The 22,179-nt window shown below is 34.3% G+C and overlaps 1 protein-coding gene across 1 annotated transcript in view; it reads left to right on the forward strand.

The window, feature by feature from the left end:
• Window positions 1-22,179, forward strand: part of INPP5E (Inositol-3-phosphate synthase) — a 28,359-nt gene that overhangs the window by 2,030 nt on the left and 4,150 nt on the right. Inside the window, exons 4-7 of the mRNA XM_071587166.1 lie at window positions 4,195-4,417; window positions 5,126-5,344; window positions 17,722-17,883; window positions 17,965-18,232. Of these exons, the coding sequence (XP_071443267.1) occupies window positions 4,195-4,417; window positions 5,126-5,344; window positions 17,722-17,883; window positions 17,965-18,232 (872 nt within the window). The remainder of the gene's footprint in view (window positions 1-4,194; window positions 4,418-5,125; window positions 5,345-17,721; window positions 17,884-17,964; window positions 18,233-22,179) is intronic.

The following is a 22,179-nucleotide window of genomic DNA, read 5'->3' on the forward strand; positions in this document are numbered from 1 at the left end:
ATAGGAACAAGGATGAGTGCTCCTGTTAGAGTCACTCAAGTCATTTAGTTAGAAGGTTAGGAGTCATTAAAATGGTGCAGCATGCAAAACTATGCTGCATGTATTCCTCAGCAAGACAGCTGGAAAGGTACCATCCCAGTGTGGGAGCCATTTAGTGTTTTTATTTCTTCTACAAACACTGTTGAGTAAGTCAACAGAAAACGACCTTTCTCATTTTCCATTGATATTTAGAAAATGGTTAATGAATCCTGGTAATAGTGGACTTACCTCACAAGGACAGGTAACATGCCCAGCAGCGGAGAATGCAATGCCTTTGTATTCATCATCACACAACATTCATGCACACCTGCATTGACAGCAGTGGAAAAGAAGAAAGGTAAGAAGAGATCTATTGTATATTAAGGGAGGAATGTTGCACAGATAGGAAATAGCTAAATGGCCTCACTCACATTTAGTGATGGCTGTTTGAGGCATCCTACTCCCATTTCCTTCCTCTCCTCCATCTTCAGACTCCTCCGTCTTCCCTTTGTGGGCTCCCCCTGTGAGCATCAGCTCTGGACTACTTCCTTTGCCCTCCTGTATCTACTGTAAATGTCAGAGAAAGTCATGAAAATCAAGCTAAGAAGCTTATTAGAAAGACGTTAACTTTCTAAATACTCTCATTTAATGAACAAATGCTGCTAGGTGTTGAGAAACTTGGGGAACTGCATTAGTCTAGTATTGGCCAGAGGACAGTGAGGTATGTACATGAATGTCAGAAAATGAGAAACTCCTATAAACTATAAAGAATAAAAAAAGGCTACTGGGAAACTAAAACAATTGTGACTTCCCAAGTGAATTAAAGATAATATTGTATCTTGCACAAATATCTTTAATCTATTCTTTATTAAAATAACAGTAAGTTAATATGTATTATTCTCTTTTTTATTTTAAGTGACACTCAGTTCTCGTCCATTTTCTTCTTCTATGTGCATATTATGTTGGTAGTTGATTTTTTCATGTAAGCAGGGTATATATTGTCATTGCATCAAAATGTTGATGAAATTAGTAAAGCTTTATTCAACTTGTTTATTATTTGGAATGTTATAATGCACATTATTATACCTGGAGATAATTTTTCACTTATGTCATAGCCATTATTATTATTGAATGAATATAAGTTTGGTATCCTGTGATACCAAACTTATGTTAATAAAATGATCCTTGCGATTTATTGTGTCTTAGTTATTTCTGTCATGAAATGTAGGTATCTATACTAGACTATGAGACTCAAATGAATACATGAATTCCAAAGAAACTGCAGGAGATGCCGCAACAGTAACTTTTAATGGAGTCTTCTGCTGATGTGCATTTCAATGCAACAATTTCAGATTGTAAAAATCATTCACCTTGACCAGGATTTGAACCCGGATCCCTCAATGTCCGGTCGAGGCATCCTCTTAAACTCTGAGATTTTGGGGTTTTTAAAGGAACGAGATGTTGTGACGAAATACCGTACAGTGAATGATTTTTACACTCTAAAATTATTGCATCGAATAGATGAATCTTTTGCTTATTCAAGATTCTCAAATTCTGTATTAATATATTGATCTATCAATGTGTCCTCATTGTTTTTATTTGCTCTCTATGCACAGTTTTTGTCATATTCAACAAGTTTTATTGTGTATTTTATTTCATAGTATATAAAACTTCCCCCTCAATTTAAAGTGGTGCTCCTTTACCTTCTCTAACCTCTCCTTTTAGTGATGTGAAGTTACACTAAGGGTCCCTAGATCCATGTGTGGTGTTAAATGAATTGAGATAACAAAGTCAAGCAGCCATGCTCCTCCACTTTGCTGGTAGCTTTTGCACACAGTGCTTTATAGTTCCTTGTCACCTCAGTGTTCTTGTTTATCTTCCACCATTTTCTGATCATACCTAGCAAAGTATCCTTTCTGTCTACCGGTCAAATAAATGTTCTTTTTAAGTAAATATTTCTCTTTTCTTGATCTTTGCATGGATGACCTCAATTTCAACTACTCCAACTATGTTTTTCAAAATCTTCGTGTAATTTCTTATCCTTCTTTCTTGAGTTGTTTTCATAATTCTTCATGGTTTTTAATGAGTTTTGTATGTCATCTGCTTCATTTTATGATACATACTTGCCTGTTTTCCTCTAAAAAATCTTTGCCTTCCTTGTTCACTGCTCCTCTTCATTTTTTTCAAAGGTCTGAATTAGTCTTCTGTATTCCAGTGATAGTTCCAATGAACGAAATGAGGCTAATGCATTCTCATCTACCATATTTTTCTTCTCCCAACAGCATTTACTTCTCTGGCCCGAATTCATTTTACGTCATTTACTCCAAAAAATATGACATAAAGTAAAGTTACTAAATCTATACCTTCTTATTTAAGCACATAACCAAGCAGTAAAGCTTTTCTAACATATATTTTTCTTACCATAAGAAGAATACTGCATGGTGAGAGAATGGCTAAATGACTTCACTCAGTGATGGCCATTGGTGATTCAGTTATATGAACTAATGGTTGTATCATTATTTAAAAAAAAACAAAGAAGTAAATAAGCATACAGCAGTCTAGGTTTGTCATCATGGCTGGGCATTCTTCTAACAATATCACAGTTAGAATATGAAATTGGAACATTAGGATGATGCTGAGGTCAAGGTAGGTAAAAAAATCATGGAAAAGGGTGAGAACAAAGTATGTGTCAGTGTGATGTGAGGTGGAGAGACGGTGGGAATTATGAAAGTGATATTCACAGGGTAATTGAAACTTATGTGACTCATTGGTGGCCAGGATTTGGGTTTTGTAGTTTGATACAAGTGGGAACAGTTAATTTCATATGATAATTTGTTTACCTGTATTAGTTGTTTCAATTATAATTTAAGTGGTCACGGATAATATCCATTAGTTTTCAGGGGTTTTTCAAAACCTGTCTCTGCATGCAAAATAACTCACTTCATGATAATTTCAGTCCATTTGTGTTACCAAAGTGATGATTTGCTCTGCTAGTCGCGGCGTGAATGAATTGACGCTCTCGTGTTAGTATGAGCTAAATCATTGCATAAATTTTTTGTGTGCATCTGTTATTGTAATTATAATTCTGACCAATGATATATGGCCCTAGCCTAATTCTTAGTTAAGGGCCAGACTAGTTCAACCATGTGAATGAGTTCACTCTCTAACTTTTACGAGATACTGTGCATTTTTTATGACTCAGCTCAATTTTGTTCTGCCTGCCAAGAATGTCATCAGGAGCTGAATCTTGTAAATGGGTTATCTGATCCGGGTATTTCTCAGAAAATTGTTTTAATATGTACTTCTGTTATAATTAATATATGCTAAAGTAAATTGTACATTAATTTAAATGCCTCGAATAAACTCTCTTGTGTTGATGAGTTTTCTGTCATGTACAAATGGATATTTTCTGCCTCTTTGTCTGTCATATTTTTTAGGTAGATATCTCAGGTTAAATAAAGACAAATATCTGCAAGAAAAATTGTCATTTGCCTTATATTTCTCGATTGGATTGTGTAACCTCTTAGTCTCATGTATTCATTGAAGAATAATTGACTTTGTAATTATGATGTCTCTCATGTTCACCATATTTAATTCAGTATACATGCATACTATTCACATTGTTCTTTTTCATGATTGATTCAATCAAATAAGTCGAACGGAAAGGTATTACTGTGGAAACTTATTTGCTTTTACTATTTATTCTATGGAGTCCTACCCTTGAATGCTCCTTCACCTCTGTTATTCTAACATTGCTTCATATTTGCTCTTATACTCTCAGTATTTCCTCTATTCCTCATTTTGAGTCCTTTGAATGTAGTTGCTTTTAATTTTCTGACTACCCCTTTTTTCTTAAAGCTTTACATATCTTCTTTCCGAATCTTTAGCGTTTCAATTTCTCAAAATGGTCAAACCAAGGAATTATATGAATTGGCTCTCTCTTGTTCTAATGTAGGCAAAATTAATGTAAGAGCAGCTGATCCATTTGTGACCAAGCATTCCTCCTAAATAATAAAAAGTACTATTCTTGAGGATTTTATCCAATGAAGCATTCTCAGATCAAACCAGTGTTAACCTCATGCTCATTGGCCATTGACAGACACAGTGAAAAAAGAATATTTATCAGGAAATTTTCTAGAAATTATTCTAATACAGGATGTTTTACCTTCTATCTAGGCACCACCGAAGGAACTGAATGATTTCCTCTTACCCAAAATCTTAGAGCACGTGCCTGACATTGTTGCCATCGGAACCCAAGAGAGTTATCCTGAAAGGTTTGAATGGGAAGTAAGCCTTCAAGAAACTATTGGACCATCCCATGTTCTTCTGCATTCAACCTCATTGGGAACACTTCATTTGGCTGTGTTTGTCCGGAGAGATCTCCTCTGGTTCTGCTCTGGTATGTTTATTTTGCCAGACCCTTGATGCTATGTGCTATTTACTTATGTCCTCACCTCAAGCTCATTTGTCTGTCCTTTTTGGGCCAAAGCAATGGTAAATTCATACATAGGTCAATTGGCTAATCATAAATAAAGTTAAGAAATACAGTAATTTTTGGCCAAAATACATTCTTTGTTTTTAGTCAATCTCATATTGCAAATTCCCAAGAAACTGCGGGAGATGCCGCAACATTAACTTTTAAGAGTCATCCGCAAATATGCATTTCAATGCAACAATTTCAGAGTGTAACAATCCTTGCCCCCAAAATTTAAGAGTTTAAGAGGACGCCTCGATAGCTTAACTGCCTAAAGCATTTGACTGGACATTGAGGGATCTGGGTTCAAATTCTGGTCAAGGCAAATGATTTTTACACTCTGAAATTGTTGCTTTGAATCTCATAGTGATTTTTTCACTGTTGTTTTTACACAAAGAGAACAATACTTCTGCCAGGAAGACTGTGGAATCAACAATGACTTGTAGATATGTGATTTACTTTAAAAATGCATGGTTTCTTCTATTACTAAACCAGAGCAGGCATGCCTCATTGTAATGACACCATGATTCATTACTATAAAAATGAGATGTTTGTTGTTCCAATGAAACACCATTTCACTTGTAATTCTGACTAAAATATGATATTTTAAATTGAATAATTGTTTTCCTTTAGTTGCAGAAGATGGCAGCATGAGTACAAGACCTGGGAAAGCTTTTCGTACCAAAGGAGCAATTGCGATAGGATTTTTGCTTTTTGGAACTTCCTTCTTATTTGTTACATCTCACCTGACTGCCCACACAGAACGTTTCAGAGACCGAATAAATGATATTCGACGCATCACAACATCTATTGACTTACCTAAGATTCTGCCAGTCCGGTATAAAAGTCGTGGTTTGTTGCATTGCCCATTTATGCATGCTGGATGAAATCTTGGAGTAAGTGTTTCACCTCATTTAGTAGTATTGGCACACCGTAAGCTCAATAGTTTCATTACTTCATTTGAATGTTTGTTTCATTTTATATTTCAAACGTTTTAGTGCATTGATTGAAATAATTGGTATCATTTGGATGTAGTGACTGAATATTTTTTGCTCTTTGAAGAAATGAAGTAATTGGTTTTGTGATGACTAATTATTTGCACATTACTTATATTACAGAGAAAGTCACTTTTTGCTAAATATTTTTTATTATCACTGCTATGTTGATTTTTGCATTGATCCTTGCTAACCACTTATGTATATATTAATTAGTGCATTGAAGCACCAGAAGAATCAGTTGCACAGCATTTATTTTTCTTATAATGATGTAGTTTTGCCGCATCATATTTTTATCGCATTCATAAATGAATTTCATCTTGAAACCATTATATTTTCCAAAACTTGCATTTTCAGGTTTATTATTTGCATCATAATGCCATCTTTTAGTTGCTTTCTGTACACTTCAGCGTGGGAATTCTCCACCTTTTTGAACTTTGCAGATAGTTGTTCTGAGAAAATTGATGAACTGTGCTCATTCACAAAAGGCAAGTCATTATTTCCTAAATTATGCCATTTAATAGAAGTACCATAACCAGTCAACCTTGAAAAAGCAACATATCCATTATTAATCTTGACATTTAAAAAATGGCATAGCTGATGTTATACTGTCATTGCGATTTGCTCAAAAGAAATAATTCATCATCATTTCATTTTTCTTCATCATAATATTCTAAACCAATGGGTTGAGGAGTTTATCTTATTTGCATTTGGAAATGAAAAGTGGTAATGATTGTTTCAATTACCACCAGCCCTAGTATTCAATCTGGAGGTTCATTTGATAGATGAGGTTAGAATATGCCTAATACTAAGTCCATTAGTGTGTGAAGTTCAAACATAAGGGAATAAAGGGGGGGGGCAGTTCCTTTCCCTGTACCACCGGCAGGTTCCCAGGAACATTATCGCCTGAAAAATCATTCGGCTTGGGTGATATTGATGGCAGTCAGAGTTTGTTGCCTAGTATCAAATCAATGTCCTAATGTTTGTAGCCTAGCGCTATACCCATTGAACTACATGTCTCCGCTTCAATTACATCTGACAATAAACCATAAAAAATCTAATCTCTTTTAAATATAACTGATAGCATGGCATTTGGAACACCTGATGTGTTCTTAAATGAAAACTCTTCAGACCATCCAGCTTTGATTTTATAGCAAAAAATGTGTTGCAAATATGTGATTGTTATTGACACATTTTAGGTAGTTAATATAAGCATGCCACCAGTGACTTCGCTATCATAGCAAACTATTGTAGATATTCAATTTCTCTGTCTTTATTTCATATTCTTATCTTGAAAAACTTAATTTGTTTCATTTTTAATCGTGCAATTTCTGTGCCAAATCAGAATAATATTTACAGCATAAAGATCTTGAGTATCTCACCTTGATTCCTAAATATCGTTTATCCTAATTAAATTTGAGGCTGGTCACATTTTCCCAAAATAGATTATTTCCTGTAGCAGAATGATGGATTCTACAAAGAGAACTCATATTTACATATTTCTTTTTGACTGTCAGGGAGGATAGAAAGTATCCTTTTTCAAAAGCATGTCCATAATAAATTGTGATAATCCCAGTGAGTTGGTTATAACATTGAGCATAACTGCAATTTCTTTGCATGTAGATGAATAGGAAAAGTGTTCAATTTACAAATAATATCTTCATTTTGCTTTATTTTTGTACCAAGCTCTTGAAAAAAACCAGTTTTCCGCCAAAAAACTTTTTGGTTGAAATCATAAGCACTACCTCTGTATTCTGATCATCACATAATTGTGCACCATCTCCTAATAAGCCCCCTTTGTATTAATTTTTAATTGGTCCAATAAATTTTTTCGGTATGATCAATTCACATAAACCCTGTAGTTCAACAAAGCCTGAGTTTTTTCTTTTTAAGAAATGGGTGCCACATATACGTGTGACACCCATTACATATGTTATTCTGCTATTCTAAAACAGGTTTTCCATAATCTGAAATCAAATGATTCTCTACCACTGAGGGAATGCTATAGGTCTATTAAAAAGGAACACAATAATTTGGTGACAAAGACCAAAAGAAACTTCAACTTACACATCTTAAAATCCTCCAACAATCAGTGGAAATCTGCCTGGAATCTCATTACAAAGACTACTCAGTCCTCAGAATTTCAGATTTCAAGTATAGATGCTGTTTCTCATAAAAACATTCTGGTTGGTAACCAATACAATATTGTCAACCCAATCAAGGAAAATTTTCTCAATTCTATTACAAGACTGCTTAATAATACTATTCACCAACTGAGTCATGATACACTATTACAGGGTATGCCCCTCCATGCTCCTACAATCTTTCTTCATCCTACTGATGACAAAGAAATTAGGAGTGTTATTAAAAAATTAGGAAGAAACAATCAGCTGGATGTGATGGTTTAACATGCTTTCCATTAAAAAGAATGGTAAATCCTTCAGTAATACATGTCGTTACACATTTGGTCAATGAATCTCCATCCTCAGGCATATTCTCTAATAGGCTAAAGGCGGCCAAAGTCATCCCAATATTTAAAAGGGGTGATCCACAAAATATGTATAACAAACCTATTTCTATCCTATCTCTGTTCTCTAAATTACTTGAACAAGTAATGTTTAATTATTGCTGTGCTAAATTAAAAGTAAATTCAATATCCTTTCTGATTCTCAATTTGGTTTCATGAAAAAAAATCTACTGAATCTGCTATAAATAAATTCATTCATGATATTCTACTTGAACTTGATAAAAAGAATAATGCAATTGGCATTTTCTATGACTTATAAAAGACTTTTGACTCAGTTGATCATATAGTATTACTGAAGAAACGTGAGAAAAATGGCATCTCTAGTGTAGACAACCAATGAGTCAAATCTTTTTTAACAGGAAGATCACAAGTAGTTAAATTGTACTCAGCTGAATCAAAATTGTTCACAAATTCAAATCCCTTGATGATTGAGAGAGGTGTTCCTTAAGGATCTGTCCTTTGAGTAAGTATTATCGTACTATTTTTTGAGATGGACTAGGTTCATCTCACAGCAGACTATTGAGTAAGACAGTTTATTGCAACTACTTCTGATCTCCATACTAAAAGGAAAGACTTGTACTTTACCTTTTAGTATGGATATTAAATACTTCCACGAACTGAAGCCTGAAATAATAGAATATACTTCTGATTTGTGTGAATCCACCTTTGATTACTCCTACATAGGCAATATTTATTTTTAAGAAGGCTACTTCTGAGAAAAGTGGAATTAATCAGGACTGCTTTGCAGATTTGTGTGTGGATCATTACGTGTACATGTATCAGCAGAAAGAATATATTTTACAAAATAATCAATTTTTCCACTGGATGGTGACGTAGCCTAAATAGAAGATCAAAAGCTTCCGGCTAGCCCTCTCTAATGGGTACAGATACGCTGAGGAACTGGTATCAAAGATCAATCATAGTGATTGGAAGGGTGCTTTTAGATTTATATTCATATTCAATAAGTGGAGGTATCCATGTTAATATTTTGGGATTTATAATGATTTTTGTGAAGAAAATTATACCGAAGGGATTCAATTAGATTATACAGGGTGTGGCAACATAACTTCCTTTTTTCAAATGCAAAACGATTTCAAAATAGGAAGTTATGTGTATATATGTTCATCCTGTATATAGTCACAATTTATATGCTGATATTTAGCAATGCTCTTCTTGTTTATAAATGCATTATCTAATCATTCTTACATGAAGTAAAAATCTTGTAGCTTATATTTTTTCTCCAGAAAATAAGAGATTGATAATTAGACGTAAATGAGGGAAGACTAACTAAGACTTGAGTATCTCTCTCTTTTATGCCTAGTATGAAAGACTTCTGCCAAGAAATGCTGAGGCAGTGTCTCATATTGATAATTGCTTGAGGAGAGTGTTTGAACCATAAGTAAAAACAATCAAATTTCAATTCGAAGTATTTTCACAAATTAATCCCAATAGTCATAATTTTATAATGATGCTGTGGTCATCTTACTTCATTCATATGCTTTGTTCCTTTTTCACATTTGTGAAGGATCTTTTTTTCATATTTTGACTATGTATGTTGTATTTATTTTCTCATCTGGGTCATTGAATTACATAAAATGTTGTATCCCAAGCTTTGTCAATCTTCTGTGAACCAATTATGTAATCTGACAAGTCATCATCATTGCTGCTCACCCATCCTAAGATTGGTTTGACACAGCTCAAGTATTCTATTTGTCAACTTCTTCGTGACCTTATATTTCTTCCCTTTGACATCCTATATTCATAAGTTTATCTTGTACTATTTTGGGAGCTTTCATTTGACCTCTTTCCTTCCTTGACACTTTGTATTATATCTTATACTCACTATCATGCTGAAGCATACTTCGGGTATATGTTTTATTGAAGTGCCTCCCTATTTCCAGTCATGTGTAGCCAGCTGTCAATAAAATTTTTTTTGGTAGAAAGAGTCCCTAAGGATCAATGAAACATCTTAAATACAGAAAATGTCGCAAATATGAAATCACAAGTATCAGGATACATAGGCAGTTCAATTATTTACTTTACTTTTATTTGTGTTTGACAACTCCTATAATTACGTGATATGTATGATCAATGGACAATACAAATATTATTATTATTATTAGCAAAATATTATCATATATTCTAACCATGGTTTGCCTGTATTTTATTTTATGGATTTCATCAGAAAGCATCATGCAATTTTTCAGGATGTGTCAATGTCAACATTTGGAAAATGTTGGTGGTAGCCTGGAAATAATTGCCATGACCAGTGGTGCCCAATCAATCCTAGGATTGGTCTGACCTAGTTTCAACCTTCAAAACCCCCATCTGCAAATCTCCTCATGAGTCCATATTTCATCGCTTGTTTATCCCTCACATCTGGTGTTTTCCTTTGTAATTCTCTACATTTGCTTGCCTTTTACAGTTTCCTGCCGCTTGCTTTAATGCCTTAAAATATGTCGGTACTAGTTTGTTCCTTTTCACTGTTTTCAAAAGGCAAACTGTAGATTTGTTCCAAGATAAAAGCACATAATACATGTATAATATAGGACATGTCAAAATTAGGATGTTTGAAAATGGCATTTAAAAGGTAAATATGTTGCAACACCATGAGTATATACAAACATCATCAATTAAATCTCTTCAGAAACTCCAGAATCTAATAGAAAAGGAAGTGCTTTAAACATTTTCTGAGTTTCCTTTTGAAAAGCAGCATTGTATAATTTGCTTTGAGTTCATCAATTTATTAACGAGCGCTAATCCCAGGGCATTTGGTCCGATTGTAGTTGCACAAGTATTTTTATGTGGTTTGTGAATATCATTCTGGGATCTAATCTCATCAAGAATGAATTACTTGAATCTTTTGCATGAGATAATGATAAATTGTTTTCAACGTGAAGTGAACACAACAAAGATATATATTTTAGGCACAAGTAGTACATTAATTTTTTTAATAACAAAGGGTGGCTGGGTGCACCAATGAATTAACCACCTAATCAACCCATTTGATTTTCATCTTTCTTTTGCAATTTTCTATTTCCGTTGCTTCTTGCATTTTTTTCTACTGTTGCAAATGTTCATTTCTTATATCTTTGGTGTACTGCATTTGTATATATTGATAAATTATTTTTTAATTTAATGATATGTGTTTGCAAGAAAGAGTAATATTTTATGGGAAGTTGTTCTTTATTTGTACTATTCTGTCATATACGCACTATGTACTTGGAGTTTCTATCACTGATGATTCAATATACCAAATGTGAAAACTGGTTCATTGCTAGTATTATACCACCCATTTAATCATTGCGTTGTCGCATGTACTTGTGGTATTGACTACTACATTAATTTTGTATTGATCACCAATTTTAAATTTTTTACTAAATTAACAAGCATCCTCTTCAGCTCCCCTTTTAATTCAATCACCACAACTTAATTGTTTGCAAAACATAAGAAACTGATCTTTTTGCAATTAATGCAAATTCCTACTAAGCTATCATTGATGTTATTCATAAACTTTTTGGCACAGACATTGAAAGTGATAGATCATATTGTTCTTGCACAGTTGTGGTCAAATTTAATCCAAGACCTTGTGGCCATCTCTTACAATTTCCTCGTGAACTTTTCTGGTAGGTCTCTCTTGACAGGCTGACAATATTAGCTTGTGGCATTGGGTGGGGGTATGGTCTAGCATTGGGGGAAGGGAGTCAAAGGTCCTTAAAAATGGTATGCATACGGTGAAACACTCCTCTTACACTTTTGAGGGGAACAAAGGAGAAAAGTGTAAATTGCAGGAAATATAATTTAAGGGAAATCATACTATGAAGGAAATAGAGGAAAAATCATTGCCAGATTGTCAATAATTTTATTTAATTTACTGAATAAGTAATGGGTCACTGGAATGTGACAGAAATTAATGAATTTTAAAAATTTAGCAATTGCAGCAAAATCTGTTATTACTATCAGAAATGTAAATTTTTGCATTTATAAATACATTGAGTAAATAAGCCAATCATATATTTATAACCCACTGTTTTCTTAAATTAAGCATATGAATTTATTATTGAAAGTAAAATAAGCTGGTGTAACGAAATGCATGGCATAATAATGTAATTCACAAGCAATATAGTACAGAGTTTTAAAAATTACTTGGTAAACGCAATCAATTTATGGCTGAACTCAAAAGTTACAAAATTTTAGTGTCAAAACACATGGTATGTATCATTCAATATATACCAATGTTCGGTAAATATAATGAAAAGTGCAATAACATGAGGCTAGATAATAATATATCAAAGTTTGAAACAGTCTATTCTATCAATTTAATGCTTCAAAGCCATCAATGCTGTAACTTATTCTGTCTTTTGTATTAACAAACTCCGCTAATTGATTTGCTTGCTGCTCAGGAAGATTGAAACCATCTTCAATTTTTCTACATTTTCATCTTACTCATTTTAATGCAATTATGTCTTTTAACCACAGAGATGTGTTCATTGGTGCCTTTTTCTATACTTTACTGAGGTTTTATTAGTGTGTTCAACATTGAAATTGCTGTATGATTTCCATAGCCAGGGACTAACCAGTATCAATATACAGGTCAACTCTTCAAAATTTTGATTTTATCTTCTAATGATAATAATTTTCTCACATTTGTGTTTGCCTTTTTAAATGCATGCCCTCATTATTGCTGAAAGGATTCTGCATTTAAATAAAACAGAGTAAATTTAATTTAAATGCCAGATGAATGGTAAAATTGTATGAATTACAACAAATAACAAAATGGTAAGAACAAGTATTAGCAATTTAACATCTTCCTGTTTACTTTAACAAAGTAATGGCCATAGTTGGTCAAATAACACCTAATTGTAGATCTTAATGGTGTCTGCATAATGTACATGAATGAATCATGAAATCTCTACCCTTAATGTTATCTTAATGTGATGTGGAAATATCTCAGCTGTAAGGCTATATAAACTAATCATGAAATTTCTCTCATGTCATGCACATAAATTATGAATGCATCAGAGCGTGCAGCAGAGCCAATAAAAATCGCCTTAGGGCACCCCTTCTTGAAGGCCCCAGAATTAGGTATTATGTACTTAACTTCATCCTCAGAGTTAAATGTGCCTGTCACATGAGAGGTGTTCTTTTCATATCAGAATGTTGTTCAATACACAAGCTGGGCCTGGCAGCTGTGTCTTCCTAATTACATAACATCTGATAGCCATGTATGTAGTCCATGCCACCAACAAAATTTCTTGGTATTCTTTACTGACAACTTTTCAAGGGAATTCCACATTTAATCCCTCGGAAACAAGTTTAGCTCCTCATGCTATGTATCTTTTCTGATACTCATTTGATTCAAATGAAATAGTCTCATTACCTGGACCCTATGCTTCATTTATTCTCATGTGTCTTGCAATTATATTCTGATGTACATTTCCACATTACATTAAAATATAAGAAATCCCAAAAACAAGTTCAACATCATAATTTTCAGTTAAAAATCCCTCCAGGCAAATCCTTATATCACTAAAATTCATCCTTTCCCTTGTGTATACCTGGTTAGTAAGTGCAATACTTGTAAGGAAAAATCTCAAATGGTCTTCATTAAAATCAGACTTTCATTGAAGATATTAAAAATGTAAGTTACCTTAGTTAAACTAGTGTTTTGACAGAGACTACAAATGGAATATGCCAAAGAAACTTACTATTCCCCAAAAAATTGAGTTTCTTCATTTAATCAATCACGAAGAAATTCTACTGAGTGATGGTGGACACCATTCAGTTGGGCCATTAATCATACTGCTTACTCTCTTATTGTTGCCTACTCAAGAGCTGTGAATTAAACTATAAATTCTCTGCATGATCATGCTGAAACTTGAAATCCAAAATTTTGACACAACCATGCCATTTTTATTACTGCAGACACATGGGTTCATTAATAAAAAAAATGCATTTTGTTCTCCTGTATTGGGTCCAGTGGTTCATTGGGTAGAATGCTGAGCTACTGACCATAGGACCTTGGTTAAATTCTGGTTTATGTCTCTGGGCAATCTCATCTTCACCCAACCTGTGTGATCTTTTGGGTACAAGATTTCCCAGAAAAATCACCAGTGGCTCAAGAAACTAAATATCCCATTATTGCATATATTTATTTTCATGGGATAATTTTCTGTACATATAGTCAAATGTAAGTTTATTATATAATATCATAAGATGTTTTGCATTTTCATGTGAAAATTGCAGCAACAGTGTCAAGTACTGGTATGTATGCCAAAAATATACAGAAAACTCTATAATGTATTATTGAGGATATCAATGGAAGCTGCTGCTCCACTGCCTGCCAATTTCATCCTTACTCTCACTCAACTATCCGCCTTTTTTAATCAAATCTTACCCTTCAGTGCAGGAGCATATCTTAGCTTTTTTTTGGAAAAACCTCCCCAATTAGTCAAAAATTACATGATGAGATGAGAGAGAGTATCACATTTTTTTAACTGGGAGGGAATATCTCCTTGTAAAGGGGCTACAATAAAATTTAAACTGTTGAAAAAATCCAAATCTTATGGGTTTGAATCAATAACCACAAAGTCTTATTTGGATGCAATGCACTTGTCTCACCTTTTTTTCAGACCTTTAAGATGTACTGTTATCTATTTCTTAAAAGCTCCTTCAAAATTGCATCAGTAGATTTCACCACTGCTTCTGATGATAAAAGACACTCTACAAAGTTGTTTCTTAATATTTGGGAACAGATAAAAGGTAAATTTAGTTGGATCTGAACTAAAGACAGGATAAGGAGCAAACTTCACATTGGTATATGCAAGATACTCAGTAACAACATTTTTGATATGTAACATATCTAGTGGGAGGAGAATCTCATTTCAGCATATTTCTCGTTGTATTCTACCTCCATCATTGCCTTAGGCAAATCGATCATGTTTCTACTTGTAATGCTGCTGATGAATCAATGAAACTTTTACCACATACACATTAAGTGGGCAATGCAACATAAAATTACATTTTTGCGCAATAAGAAATGGAAATAGAAAAAGTATAATCACTTTTTATTGAACAGTCCTCATCCTTCAGTTCATGTCTACATGTCACTCCTTTGTAAATGTGCCTGCTCAGTCTGTTTTTCATTTAGATCAAACACTCTAGTTGATTTTCAAATTGCTCTGCGTTAATCTCCAGTCAACTGTCAATGGTAATTGCCAAACCGATGCCGAAAATTTCATCCTCTTACATTGTCATTACTATTTTAGTCTTGAGATTGGTTGGCTGCTGCTATAATATTTTCCTATCCGAATTTAATTCCATTCCTGAATTTCAAGCAGTTTACTTTCTACCCTTCTTTATTTGGTTTATGTTAGGGCACCTTCAGCTCCACCCAAGCTGTGTGATTTTTTGGGTACCAGATCTTCCTGGGAAACCATAACTGGCATGGAACTGGCCCACCTCCCTTGATGTGTGAATTTCACACGCTGTCAAGCTTAGTAATGGGTAAACTTTACCATCACCTACCAAACTAACCATTGGGTTGATTACTGAAAAAATGGTATTTTATTACGATCCATAAGTCACACTCAAAGTTTCTATTTCATGGGTATATTGGCAAACTCACAATTGTTTCCATGTACTGCCTCCTTGTTTATAGCAGTATCTGCTCAAAGCATTAAGTTGCCTCTTTGCCTTCTTAACTTGGCTGCTATGCACTTGATGACTGTTTGTTGCAACTTTTCCCATTCCATATTTTGTATATTGCTTCCAAGGTAGATGCAGTATTCCACTTCTTACTTCTCTTACACATACTTCCATCTGTCTAAATGATCTTTTCTGTGTACTTGGATTTTAGTTTGCTTCCTATTGATCTTCATATTGCATGCTTGAAGTATCCACTTGATCCATTGAATTCAGGGAACCCTTCAGATCTTCTCAATTCTCTTATATACCTTCAATGACGTGCGAATTGGAATATCTTAATTTCTTCATTAACCACCTTATAACAGAAAGGAAAATAAACAATTGCTAGACATGGTAGAGCAAGAGAGAAGGTTTAAGGGATAAATTGAAAAATTGAATGCTGGAAATGCTGGGGGGCAGTGAAACTTCCTGTAAGAGCAGTAGACTGCATCAGAAGAAAGATTGTAATTTAGGAGTGATAGAGTGGAGAAAATAATAGGTATATGGGATGGAATTAATGTCAATAGGTTTATGCAGAGCTAAAATTGATTTTAAAATAAGGTTTAAAGCAAGGGTTAAGGGTTTAATATCATTTTATGTGGGGCGTAGACATGAAGCAGCAATCTGTGCTTCCTGGGTTTATGAAAAACTTTCTATAATTAATAAATTACTGTTAATAATATTTGTCTTAACTCCTTTAATTCTTATCCCTTTGTTTCTTTTATTGCCTCTTCCAAGTACATAAATATTTTATAATGCCAGGAAGAGGTTGTATCCGTGCTTTAATTTTTAGTTTATTTACTTTCTTTCATGCCTTAAATTCATGTTGTAGTCACTTCATTCTTTTAGAAGTGATAGGGTGACCCAGGACAAGAAAACTAATTATAGAAGATATACCTTGGTACGCCATCAATATCTAATCTGTTTGCATTCCTGTGTACTTCTGGTGCATAGATACCATTATCGCTTCTAATAAAATCCTCTAGTTTGTGGATTATTTTTTGCCCTTTTATTCCATTCTAATATTCTTCGGTAATTTGAAGATTTATTCGACACTGACAAGGTTAGTCAGCATGTAGTAGTATAAATATTTATTTCTCCACATTGCAGAAATTATACTTACAATCCTCTGTCAGTCTTCACATTTTGTAGCTGCATTCCAATGTTCCAGACAGTTTTCATTTTTAAGTACCTTGATAATTTCTACATTGATTTATTTTCTCCGTGCAAGTTATTTTACCTCAAGTCTCACTGCACCGTATAGTTCACTTTTCCATGCTTGTATGTATTAAGGCCTGCTCTCATCATTCATTAAGGGTACTCCCATTGAATTTATAGGCATTTTCACCCCTCATCCCTTTCATCTGTTCTATTTACCTTCACATTTGATCAATTTATTTCCATTTCTGATGATACTGCATTTTATTTTGCTTTCAAATAATTACCTATAGTAATTAAATGAGTATGAAATAAAAGTGGATATGGGCATTGATTTTGAGGCCAGTTATTTGACACTGAATAGGACCTTGGGGGAGGTCAAGGCCATATTGTGACTGAATAGATAGCTTTATAATTTGGAGTGAGTGCATTCACAAGTATGGTAACAGTATACTGAAATAGGATCAAAGATATGCTACTTATCAGAGATACTGTATCATCATGCATTAATGAAAAAGTGTCTCAATTGAGGTAGGTGAGGCCCTTATCCTGAGCTGTGGCTCCAATATAGGGGTGATAAGGTAAATGTAGCTCATAGGTAATACAACTGTTATTGTATTGAATTCATTAGTGATGTTGGCTGACCTTTTTGTACATAGTGTGTTAGGATAGTCCTCCATGATTATGCTTATAGCATTAATGAAATCTGTATGCATGTAGATGTGACCTAAATCTGAAAATTGCTTTCCAAATTTCCAAATGGACATAATTTTTTTTGAAAGTTGATTTTTTGCACGTTTATATTTTTTATGGCAAATTGTATTTCATTTTCAAAGTTCTAACATGTTTTGTTTTTTTCACAGATGTATCGCAAAACTTTGATTGCACTTTTTGGTGTGGAGACCTTAACTTTAGGCTGGATCAACCACGTGAAGAAGTTATGGAATGGATTGTATCACAACAGTTTCCATCAAAGGAAGCTCTCAAGCTTCCTTCAGATCAACTTCAGAGGGCTATTTCAGAAGGTTCAATCCTCATTTGTCTTATCTTTCAATTACGCAGTCAAAATTTTTGTCCATGGTTAAAAAAATGTATCCTTTTTCTAGGGGCTGTTTTTAAATCATTTAGAGAAGCAGAAATAAAATTTCCTCCCACATACAAGTTTGATCCTGGCACTGATCATTTTGATTCATCAAGCAAGATGCGCACACCATCGTATACTGACAGAATTTTATACAGGCCAGCAAATAGAGATGACAAAAAGACAGCTAATGTAGAGTCCCTTCATTACTACTCTGCGCATAGTATAAAAACATCTGACCACAAGCCAGTGTGGAGTGTTTTCAGAGCTTCAATTCGTCCAGGAAAAGACACGTAAGATATGTTAATTTATCATAAATATTATAGTATAGCCTGATAATGAACTTATGATTGGTTAATTTTATCCTAAATCTATTAGCTGACCTAATCTAAATTAAAACAGGGTGCGGCAGTTATCTTCGGACAAATTTCAATTTGAATTTCCCGCCATATCGTACTTCCACTGGAGGTCGAGATTGACGTTCTTGAAAGCTATAGGCATCTAGTAAGCAGTCCTAGCCTCAAAATGGCCTGGATGTTACGTACAAGTGCTGAGTACAATCAAAGAGCCGCTATTATTGAATGTGTTTGCGCTGGGCGTTTGCCCAGTGAAATAGTTTGATTCTTCGGGTACCCCAGATCAACTGTATACAATATTGTGGCTAAGTATAATGCTTCGGAGAAGTTGGGGGAAGGTTTTGCTAATCCAGCGAGGGAACCTCATTTGAGGAAGTGCTCAGGCGCTGATTTCAGAGGAATTTTGCAAATTTGGAAGGATGTCGTGAAGCCGTGGATAGTAACTGTGGCCTCGGGGAGACAGTATGTCTTTCAACAGTACGGTGCACCAGCTCATATGAGTCTTTAAGTCCATAACTGGCTCTCAGATAACATTGACATGTTCTGGTCAAAGGAGTTCTGGCCCCTGAGTAGCCCGGACTTGAATCCCCTCGACTATTATGTTTGCAGCGTAGTCAAAAGAGTTACCAATAAGACGAGGCACCCTAATGTTCTATCTCTGCACACCACTATCATATCAGCATTCGCAAATATGGGCAGCTCTGTTGTAAAAGGTGCGTGTGATTGATTCAGGACAAGATTGGAGGCAGTCATTGCAGCTGAAGGTTACATTGAGTAATGTTACTCTTGACAGATACCACTACTTGCAGGTAATAGGATTTTCATTTTCATTTGTATTTTCTTTAATACATTTGCTGTTAAATAAAAGTGTCAATATTCTGGATTTAATTGCCGTACCCTGTACATAATATTTTGTGTTACTCAGGTTAATGGTTTTTTAACTTAATGTGCCCACAACCACTTAACACACCAACAGACAGACATCATTCAGAAATTTCTAAATATGTGTTGCTATTAGGATCCCAAAGTTGAATTTTATCATGAAAGTAATAATTTCCCCTATACCTTGCAGTATATGGAAGGTAAAAAGTGGTTGTAAAATCATGGGACCAGCTGTGATGTCATATGAAGCCTTGTATTTTACTTTGTGAATAAGTATGAAGTATGTTATAATTTTTCATAGTTCCCCAAAGCATGCTAAGTTAAATGAATAGCTTCATCAGTAGTATTCATAATCTTCTACATAATCCCAGCCTAATTCCATGTCTATGGAGTCAGTGCGGGGATCGGGATGGTGAGATGGGTAACATACGGGCTTCCCACCCAGAGGGCTCTGGTCCAAATCCTGTAGACAACAGATATTTTTAGTGGTATCCTGATTCCTACTTGAGGTGATTTGTGGAGAGAAATTTAATTGAGTACGTCATTCATCAGATGGGATGTTAAGCTGTGGACCCCTTGGTGCCTTTCATTAATAGTAGGCTAATGCTGATGCCAGGTTTCTCTCTACCCATCCTCATTTCCCATCAATCCCTAATGGTGCAAATGACCTCGGCTGTCAGTCACCTCCCCTTAATCTACGACTACTATTTGGGAATCAGTGCACCTATCTTTAATCATTCCTTTCTTTTTTTTATTTCTCAGCTTCCTCTCTTAATCTTCCCTTTTTCCTCAAGTCCTCTTCCACCTTATCCTTTCATCTAGCCAGGATCCTCTTCTATTCCTCTTTTTTTACCACTTCTAGTATCCCAACAGCATTCTTCACTTGACATACATGGACCATCATACGCCTTCTTTTCTATATCTTCTTTCAAAATGAAATATGAGATAGAGAATCGACTACAACCATATAAAATTTCTATTAGTAATAAAAAATCAAACTTTTGTTGTTTCAGGAAAAATGCAATATTCTAGTGAGCATTTAACTAATATTTTTTTAGTGGTGAGCAATAGATTTAGAGGATTAACAAATACTGATTAATGATACCTACCCTATAGCGTGCACATTCATATGAATTCTTCAATGAAAGACTTTAATGGAGTAATGATTTGGTAATGTTAATTATCTTAGTAAAAAATAACATCATTTTTTTAGGTACATCTTTATGAACTCATCAACAATATTATAACTGGTAAGAATAAAAAAGTTTATTTGTAAGCTCATTCTCATAAACAGATTGTTTTGGTTGATGATTCTCTCTAGCTTGATAGACTTAGTTCTGTTAAACTAGGCATTGATGTGCATAATAATAAACACTGATTCATAGAACAAAATTGCTGAATGTGTGGGTAAAATTTGAGCGAGTGAATAAAGAATTTCACCTAGTATCGATGGTGGGTGAGTTAACTGAAAAGAATAACATTCTGCAAGGATATTCTGGTCAGATATCTGTAAGTACATGTATGATTTTTCATTTTCCCTGTTTTTCTTTGTCTGGTTGATTACTATTGTAGGTTTGTGATATCACTTCTTAAGCTCTTTCTGTGCTCTGCTGTGGTGATCATATTCTCTTTCATATTTCTAATTGTCAGTTATTTTTCCTCATCCTCATCTTGGCATTCCGAGCCGTGCCCTCCAGGTCATCTCTAAACAGGCATCACCTTCCAAGTAGATGTCTCAAGTTCCTTTTCCAACCTTGTGTATTGTTATCCATCCTCTCCAGCTCTTAACATCTCTTTTCTTATTTTTTTATGATCTGATATTTAAAATTTTCTCCAATTCCACCTCTAAGAAATTTTTATCATTTCTCTCTTTTTTCACAGTTTTGACTCACATTCCAAAGAAATGTCTTCACGTCATTATTTTTTAGGGTAGGAAAATTAGAAAAAGTCTCATTTTAAAATATTGCTGCTCCCTTTTACTGATGTGTTCCAAACTTTTCCAGCCTCACATACTTCTTTCACCTCTGAGCATTGTTTCATACGTGATTTTCCGTTCCTGACATTCCTAATATTCCTCATTTTGAGAGTCTTTTTGACTACTTTCGCCTATTACTTTCTAAGTATTGTACCCCTTCCTCTCAAGTCATTCATTCTACTTTCTTTAATGTGTTTAGAGATTCAAGTCTCATCCTTTCTCTCAATGTGATCAAACCAAAAAGCCAATGAAATCAAAAAATCAGCATTGCACACTTCTTTTATACTTGCCTATTACTGTACATCCAGTTTACATCCTTTCACAACCCACTCATTCCTCATTCTTTCCCTCTCCTTTGCCATTCATACAAATGAATTTATTAAACACTTAAAACCATGTCTTTGAGGTGAATATTCCTTTTCCTCATTCACACATTGAACTAGTTTTCTCTGCTATCATTTACTCAGGGATTATTAAATGTCCATACCATTTTTTCAGAGTCACCCCTTTTATCACCAACCCTATCATTCATATCTTGTGATACTATTATACTTTTACCAGAGTCACACTCATTCAATAGTCATCTCTAATTTTCCCAGAATTCTTATTTTGTGTTTTAAGTCTTACCATCCACTGTTCATAATAAGTCACAATCACAACTCTTCCAATACTGAATTTTTTATGAACCCAGATTAATCTAAGGGATATGAATCCCATTTTTTCAAGATTTATAGCCCTGCAATAGCCACTGCACTATCCACAACATATGACCCAATGATTCAGTCAATTTCGGCAACATCATACCTCTTGCAACTTCTTTCATATTCACACAAGAAATCCACTGTTGCTTTAATTACTTCATTCGTTAACTCTTTTTCCTTTCTATGTACTCCTGTCACATTCTAGATTCCCTTAGTAAACTAATGTTGGCGTGCCAGTCTCTTGATCAGCTTATCTTATATGATCTATGCTATCCAACATGGCTCAATTATCCAAAACGTTTGTCTGACTTGTATGAGTAATGAGA

This window comes from Hetaerina americana, unplaced genomic scaffold (genome assembly GCF_022747635.1).
Source record: "Hetaerina americana unplaced genomic scaffold, ioHetAmer1.1.p SCAF_3, whole genome shotgun sequence".
Lineage (NCBI taxonomy): Eukaryota > Metazoa > Arthropoda > Insecta > Odonata > Calopterygidae > Hetaerina > Hetaerina americana.